At 57.5% G+C, this 7,898-nt stretch overlaps 3 protein-coding genes across 3 annotated transcripts in view; all 3 read left to right on the top strand.

The window, feature by feature from the left end:
* LOC104398650 (avidin-like) overlaps nt 1-1,212 on the top strand; it is a 1,756-nt gene extending 544 nt beyond the window's left edge. Inside the window, exons 2-5 of the mRNA XM_010008782.1 lie at nt 207-326; nt 446-653; nt 982-1,102; nt 1,179-1,212. Coding sequence (XP_010007084.1) covers nt 207-326; nt 446-653; nt 982-1,102; nt 1,179-1,212 — 483 coding nt within the window. The remainder of the gene's footprint in view (nt 1-206; nt 327-445; nt 654-981; nt 1,103-1,178) is intronic.
* Nucleotides 1,213-2,518: 1,306 nt separating this feature from the next.
* Nucleotides 2,519-4,169, top strand: LOC104398649 (avidin-like). Its single transcript, XM_010008781.1, has 4 exons — nt 2,519-2,590; nt 3,027-3,240; nt 3,673-3,793; nt 4,070-4,169. Exons 1-4 carry the CDS (start codon nt 2,519-2,521, stop codon nt 4,167-4,169), a joined length of 507 nt encoding a protein of 168 aa, XP_010007083.1.
* A 1,961-nt stretch (nt 4,170-6,130) lies between these two features.
* On the top strand, nt 6,131-7,615 carry LOC104398610 (avidin-like). The gene is made up of 4 exons (XM_010008743.1): nt 6,131-6,202; nt 6,694-6,904; nt 7,040-7,172; nt 7,582-7,615. Exons 1-4 carry the CDS (start codon nt 6,131-6,133, stop codon nt 7,613-7,615), a joined length of 450 nt encoding a protein of 149 aa, XP_010007045.1.
* The last annotated feature ends 283 nt before the right edge of the window (nt 7,616-7,898 follow it).

Here is a 7,898-nt window from a genome sequence, read left to right as displayed (position 1 = left end):
GTCCTGCCTGTTTCCCTGCCTGTCAGAAGCTGCTGCCTTTAGCTTTTCCTCTTCACCTCTCCCCTTCTGCTTGGTTTACCCCAGCTTTTGGCAGTGACTTTATAAATTATGTCTCTTAAAAGCAAGTGCCTGAGTACTCACAGGGCTCTGGAGATACCTTGTGCTCCTGCCCACAACTTTTCCCTGTGTTTTCTTTCATTTCCAAGCTCCTCTGCCACGCCGCCGAGATCCCCAGAGGGGAAAAACGTGGCACTGAAGAGGAAAAGGAGACCAAGACCAAGTGGCAGCTGGAGCGTGAGCAGAAGCGCCCGGCAAGGGAGGGCAAGGTGAGTGCCAGGATCCCGAGGGAATTGGGGGTGTGTGGTAAGGGGGTTTTTTTAGATGGGACAGGTATAGGGTCTGTGTTTAGGCAGCCCCAGGGACACGTCCACTTGTTACCCAGCAGTGTGACCTGGTGGGCTGGTGGGAGAATGACCTGGGCTCCAAGATGAATGTGTCCAAGGTTGACAGCCAGGGCAACTTCTCTGGCATGTACTACACTGCTGTGTCAAGCACCCAGAAACCCATCAAGCCGTCCCCCCTCGTTGGCTCCCAGCACCTGGATGAGGACGGGCAGTGCACCTTTGGCTTCACTGTCAACTGGACCTTTTCCGGTGAGTAGCTGAAGTGGTGGCGGTGCCTGGATGGGGGAGTGGAAGGGGGAGGGGAGCTCAGGCAGGTCCAATGCCCTCCCCAATCTCTCTGTTCCCTCTCCTGTCCCCAGTCTGCCCTTCCCTGATTTCTCCCCGCTCTGAGCGGTGTCTGCAGCCAGGACACCTCCTGCAGCACTGGTCAGGCCAGGCGGCACCAGGGCTGCTTCGACAGCTTCTCTGCTGCAGAGCTTTGCTCTGCAAACTCCAGAACCCACCCAAGCTGCAGGAGCATTAAACTTTCTGGAGCCTGTGAAGCCCCAAAAGATTCTAACAGCCATTGCTCCACCAGACTCCACAGCTGTTTTCGTGGGACAGTGCTTTGCTGGGAACGAAGGGGATGAGGTCCTGCAGACCTCCTGGCTGCTGCGTGAGAAGGTCAGCTCCCTCCCCAGTAACTGGAAAGCCACCAGGTGAGCCAAGGTATACCCAGCTGGGACCCCAGCCCCTCTGCTGTCTGGGCACTGATGAGCTGCTTCTTCTTTGCAGCACTTGCTGCAACACCTTCACTCGGATGGGCTGAAAGGAGGAGGAAGACAGGCTCAGCCAGGCTTGGGAGCCCAGGAGATGCCTCAGCAATACCAGTGTGTACCAGCATCACGGTTCATTATGAACTTTGGGGAAAGATGTCCCCATAAACCAACACTAAACAATAACAAGAAAACATTAAAATACTTTATTTTAAACTTAGCCTTGTGTAGTCTGTGTATAACTCCTGTGGAAGGTGGGCTAAAACATGATGGTGGGTGCAGGGTGTAGTTCTCACCCTGATGTTCTGAGAAGAGACTGCTCCCAAGAAAGTCCCTTTTCCAGACCTAATGTGATGGTGTGTTCCCAAAGTGACCATCTGACATCAAGTGCAGGCCAGCACTGGCTTTTCCCTGCTCATAATGAGATGAGAATGGGAGGGCAAGCTGGGAAGCCCTTCTGCACCCCAAAAATCTGGTTGGGAGCCTCCCTGGCTCTGAGGAAACTCATGGCAAGCAAGTGCAGGGTTTCACCTGTGTCTATACTGCTGATGACCAGTGAGGGCTGCTCAGAGTGCCAGCAGCTGCAGCACATCCAGCTCCAAAATTATTCTTAGGCTAATGTGTGTGATTTACTGGAAATCAGACATTCAGCAAATTCAGCCCCAACCCCCTGCCTGTCAGACTTCATGGTTTATTGCAATGGGCAGTGCTAGTGCTGCCCAAGTCACTCCTCCCAGCTGAAATGAATGATTTCCAGGAAACTCAGATCCTGGTCTGAATCTGAAACTTAGCCCTTGAGCTGCCCTGTCCTGAAGTAACACTGGATGGTGCTGCATCTTGGTGCTGCATGTTGGTTTTGGGGCAGCAGGTGGTAGGACACAGTGTACCATGGGTGCCTGCAGACAACTGAGGGTGCTGTGGCTGAGAATGCTTTGCTGTGGGCATTGGGTACTCACCAGCACTGGGTTTTACTCCTCAGCAAGACCTGTTTGCTTCAGTGCTCTGTTTGGACTCCAGCATCAGAACAGGGGCAGTGGGACACTGTCAGCCTGTGCCCACCTGAGGACTCCATCACAGAGCAAGAAATGGGCTGGCAGATTCTCTTGGATCATGGATGTGCAAACCATCCCTGTGCCCCCAGCTCTCCACAGCCGTGCTCATCCCTGCATTCCTCTGACACTGCCCAGGTCACACAGACCTCCTCACCTCGCCTGTCCTGTCCCAGGCACACTGCCACCAGGTCACTCCCCCTGCTGCTGCCAGCCTGCTGCCCCTGGGGCTCTGGTTACAGCCCTATAAAGGAGGCTGAGATGCAGGGCTGGAAAGGAGCTGTGCCGAGCACTTCACTGCCCCACAGCCATGGGAAGGGGTGACTTTGCCCTGCTCCTCACCCTGGCCATGGTGGCATGTGTCACCCCCGAGGAGAAGAAGGTATGGGGGTTGATGATGGGGACATGGTGCTGGAGTGACCTGCAATGGGCAGGTTATCCTTGGGTCACCCCCAGCCACCTGGTACCACCTCCACAAAGCTTTGTTCCCACAGGGGCACCATGCACAGGACATCCCCTGCCAGGGGGTCTGTGTTGGGAACACCGTGCACGGGACATTCTCTCCCGTGGGATATGTGTCCCAGAGCACCATGCATGGGGCATGTCCTCCCATGGGGTCTGTTCCCCAGGGAACAATGCACATCCCTTCCCACGGTGTCTGTGTCTGGGTGCAGCGTGCATGCTGACAGGCTGGGACTTGCTGGCCTGGCTGCCCTCAGCTGCAGGGCTTGTGGCTCCAGCCATGGGCCAGAGGGAGGGATGGGGTCCCCCTCTGTGCCATGCATCAGGGCAGAGGGCCCTTGGCTGTGTCCCTTCAGTGCCAGCTCAGCGGGCTGTGGAGGAACGAGCAGGACTCGCTGATGGAGATTTCAGCAGTGAGCGACGATGGGGACTTCCAGGGGACGTACCTCACGAGGGTCACCCTCACTGGTGGCTGTGCCCAGGCCTCCCCCCTGAAAGGTGCCCAGCAGCAGCCCGGTGAGGGGGGCTGGCCCACCTTCGCCTTCACCGTGCGCTGGCATAAGTTCTCCAGTAAGTGCTGGGACGGCTGGGGAAGGCACCACGGGGGACTCAGGGGCTGCACTGGTGACCAGCAGGTTTTCCCTCTGCTTGGAATCTGCTGAGTGACGATTTGGTGCAGCTGAGCAGAGGGAGGCAGCAAAATCTAAGGGTCAATGTTGACCCCACACGGGGGGGGGCCATCCTCACCTAGCCTTTTTGCACCCACCCCTGCTGGGCAGCCCGAGGTGACTGTGGTGGCTCCGGACCCCATTAGGGCAGGGGGATGAGGTGTGGCAGAGCCCACCTTGCCCCAGGGAGCTGACGGGGCAGGGCAGGTCCACCCAGCATGGGCTGGGTGGGCATGTGGCCATCAGAAAGGGAACAGGAGGACTGCAGGTTGGGGAAACCAGCCAGTGAGCGTGGGTGCCACCTGCACCAACCCCCCACAAACGCTTCCCCCAGACGCCAGCACTGCCTTCGTGGGGCAGTGCTTCGTGGACACAGGTGGAAAGGAGACACTGGCCACCACGTGGCTGCTGCGCGAAGCTGTCGGGTCCCTCAAGGAGGACTGGGAAGCCACGAGGTATTTGGAACAGCGGCCCCATGGAGGGGTCTTCCCCAGGATCCCCCGAGGAGGAGCATCTCCATGGGCAAGGGGACCCCTGTACCTCCCACTGTGGGCTTGCAGCAGGGATGCCAGTGCTTCCTGGCAAGGGACTTGTCCTGGTCAGGAGCATCTGGCAGCTGCTCAGGGCAATCTGGAGGGCACTGAGGGACACCTCTGTCACCTGCCAGCACTGGTAGCCCTGGGTGGGTGATGCCTGTGAGTTGTCCCACAGGAACTCTCCTCTTCTCACAGGATAGGCAGAAACGTCTTCACGCGCAAACGCGGCCGGAAAGGAAAGATCCTGCAGAGTTTGTCCCCATCCTGTGAGGATGTGTCTTTGCTTGCCCCATGACAGCACACTCTGGCTGCAGCTCCCCCCTCAAAACAGCAAAACCAGCCTCTCACAGAAAAATATAATGTAGAAGTCATGTTAGCTGTTGTTGTATTTTTTATTTAATTGCCCTTGCTCCTCTGAGGCAGCTTCTGTCCATACAGGTAACCCTGCAGAGGTGAGGGCTCACCGCTGCCCTTCCCAGGGAGATCTGGGTCCCTCCCTCATTCCTCTCACCCAGCTCCCTGGGCCATTTCCCTCCTCACCTTAACCTAAACTTCCACCCTGATTCATCACTTCCCCCCTCCTTGCTTGCCAGTGGCAGAGATGGCATCAGCATCCCAAATCCAGCTGCCTTCCTTGCAGTGCCTTCACACCAATCCCCACCAGATGCCTTTGCAGTCCCAGTATTCCATGGTCCATGGGGCTGGGTGATGGAGGCAATGGTATCAGTAGATGTGAGATGTCAGTAAAGCACTTCCCTCTGCATGGCACCCAAAGTAAAACGTGCTGAGCTAAAGCCTGCTGTATTCCATCTCATCCTCTCCCATCCCATTCCCCGGAGGATCCAAGAATTTTACCCTTCTCTGCTGCTGCATTTCAGCAGTGCCACTCTATCTGCCTCTGTGGACACCTGCCAAGCTTAGTCAGCTCTTTCAAGGCAAAGTTTTTGGCAGGTCCATGGGTGAAGATGAAGCCTCTTGCAGAAGTGTTAGAAATATAACCCAGACCTGGGGATGCCAGCACACTAGCTGTACAGTCTGTTGGGTTTGTCCCAGCCCCAGTGAGGCTGCTGCACACTGTCATGACATGGAGTGGTGGCTGCAGCCTCCCTGGCAACTCAAACAGGGCAGCTTGTCCCTGCCAAACAGTGCAGAAGGGCAGGGGCTGGTGACAGGCCAAAAGGATGGAGCACAGCATCTGGGGCAAGAGCAGGAGATCTCTTGGAAGGGATTTCTCAGGACCCTCTGATAAGATCTTGAGTCTGGGACTGCAAAAGGTGACAAGGAGGAGTGATGTGTTAGGAGAAGGGGTGGTTTCTGCTTGCCCCAGTGTTTGGGGCCATCCGGACCAGAGGAGAGGCACTGAGCAGCAGCAGCAGGGGCCCGGGGTGTGCCAGAAGCAACTGAGCTGTGGATTCCCCAACCCCAGTATGTACATTGCAGCCTTGCTGCCAGCCAGTGCTCCAGACACTGCCATCCTGAAAACAGCACCTGTTTGTGCAGCTGAATCCCACCTTAGTTTTCAAGTGTCCCACAGGTTCTCCAGGCACTGCAGCAATCAGGGAAGCAGCTCAGGGAAGCAGGGGCAGTGCATGCTGTACATACAAAGAGCAACAAATACAGGCAAGAGGTGCAAGCAGAAGGCTGGTTAGCACACTAGGTGTGTTTAGCAAACACACCCACTTGGATCCCAGTGCACCTCTGTGTTTGCTTCTTCCTCCAACTCTTGTAAAAGCAAAACCAGTAAAATTAGCAGCTGACACCCAGAAGACACTGGGGAAATGTTATTGCTGCTAAAGCAGAGGGCAGGGCAATCCTTCCCCCCTGGGCAGTGCTGCACCTTGCCTCTGCCACAGGTTACGTGGCGCTGCCTGGGTGACACCCTGGTCAGACAGTGGCACCTGCAAAGCAGGGATCAGTTAAATGTTTAAACAGTTAACAACTTCCAGCCTGCATGGACAACATATGGTTCCCAAGGAGGGTAGCTGATGCTCTTCAGGCTGCTATAAAGGTCTTTTAATAAGCTTATGCCTCCAGCACTCTCTCCACAGCCGTGCTCATCCCTGCATTCCTCTGACACTGCCCAGGTCACACAGACCTCCTCACCTCGCCTGTCCTGTCCCAGGCACACTGCCACCAGGTCACTCCCCCTGCTGCTGCCAGCCTGCTGCCCCTGGGGCTCTGGTTACAGCCCTATAAAGGAGGCTGAGGTGCAGGGCTGGAAAGGAGCTGTGCCGAGCACTTCACTGCCCCACAGCCATGGGAAGGGGTGACTTTGCCCTGCTCCTCACCCTGGCCATGGTGGCATGTGTCACCCCCGAGGAGAAGAAGGTATGGGGGTTGATGATGGGGACATGGTGCTGAAACCCTGCTAGACCCCAAAGGCTGCTTGGGCTGCAGTGCTCAGCAAAGAGCTGGTGCCAGGCTGCAGTGCTGAGGGAAGCTGTGGAGAGGGAGGGGTCACTCCTGCCAGGATGCTCCTTGCTCTGGGTATCCACCCAGAGACAGGCAAACAGAGACATGTGCCAGAAAAAAACCCTTTCCCACCAAACACACCTTCTGCTTGAGCAGGGGGAGGACCCTCTCCCCCCAGGGTGGCAGCCACAAAGAGCCCAGAGCAGAGGTTGGGCTGAAGACGAAGGGTGCTGAGGGTGCCATGCTCATGCCAAGGTGGCAAAGCCCGTGGCCACCACCTTCACCCAGGAACCCTGGCATGTCCCTCAGTTATAAAGGCATCTGTGGGCAGAGCCAGGGTGGTTGGGCAGGAGCAGGATATCTCCCTGCCTGGCCAGGCACCGCAAACCACAGCACTGGCCTTGCAGTGCCTCCTCTCCGGGTCCTGGAGGAGTGACACGGGCTGCAGGATGGTGGTGTCTGCCCTTGGCAAGGACGGCAGCTTCTCTGGTTCCTACCTGCCGGGGCCTGCTGCTGGTGGCTCTGAAATCCTTACCTCGCCACTGGAGGGGTCCCAGCAGGATGTGGGGCTGGTCCCACAGCCCATCTTCTCCTTCACAGTGCACTGGCAGCTCCAAGGTAGGTGGAGGGAGGAGGGAGGTGTTAGGGTGCACGGGGGGGCAGGGATCACCCTGCAGCAGGGATGCCAGTGGGATGCAGCAGGGTGGCTTTGTGCCTCACCACCCAGACTCATGTCATCTTGGACCCTTCCAGACTCAGTGACATCCCGGATGACTGCATTCCTGGGCCAGTGCTATGTGGGCACCAACGGAGAGGAAACGCTGCATGCCCTGTGGCTCCTGAGAGAAGCAGCTGACAGCCCTGCTGAGGACTGGAAAGCCACCCGGTGAGCACTGGTCTTGATCACCACTGTGCCAAGCTTTCCTGCACCCCAGGCTGAAGAAGGAAGAAGTCCCATGGGACGTGGAATGGCGGGACGAGGAGGGCTAAATAGGTTTGTCACCAGTGAGAAGGAGGAGCTAAGGAACATCTCTGCGACCTGGCCAGCCCAGGTGTCCCATAGGTTGGGTGACCCCAGCATGGGGTCTGGCCCAGCCAGACCTTCCCAAGACTCTTCTTGCACTCTCCAGCAGGGAGAGAGCAGGACACACTGCAGCCTCCACTACAGGGTATTGGAGTTTGGGGCATCCTAGCACCTAGAGAGGCAGTGGGGAATGCAGTGCCCCTCCTTGTGTTCTCCCTCTGTGCCCTGCACCACAGCTGGGTGAGTCACGGTGACCTGGGCTTTCCTGCAGGATCGGCACCAGCGTTTTCACCCGCATAAAATAACAGCAAGTGGGAAAATTCAGGACGCCCAGAGCCACCAGGAGAAGTTGCTTCCCTCAGCCAGGCTCTGCCCACCCTGAGGCGCTGCATTCCAGCAGCTCTCATCCCGCAGCTCCGCGCTTTCCTCCCAGGCAAGTTCAGCCCAGCGTGGAGGCTGGGGCACCAGAATAAAGGGTTTCTGCGGGGATGCAGGGCTTTGCCTCTGCTTTCTGCCCTGCCTCCAACCCGTGAGCTTTGCCTGGCCCCGCAGCCCCCCCCCCGCGCTGTGGGGAAGCCCGGTGCAGCA

The sequence above is a fragment of the Chaetura pelagica genome, unplaced genomic scaffold (genome assembly GCF_000747805.2).
Source record: "Chaetura pelagica isolate M959 unplaced genomic scaffold, ChaPel_1.0 scaffold31, whole genome shotgun sequence".
NCBI lineage: Eukaryota > Metazoa > Chordata > Aves > Apodiformes > Apodidae > Chaetura > Chaetura pelagica.
The sequence above is the reverse complement of the archived record's forward strand: the minus strand, read 5'-3'. Positions and strand labels throughout refer to the sequence as shown.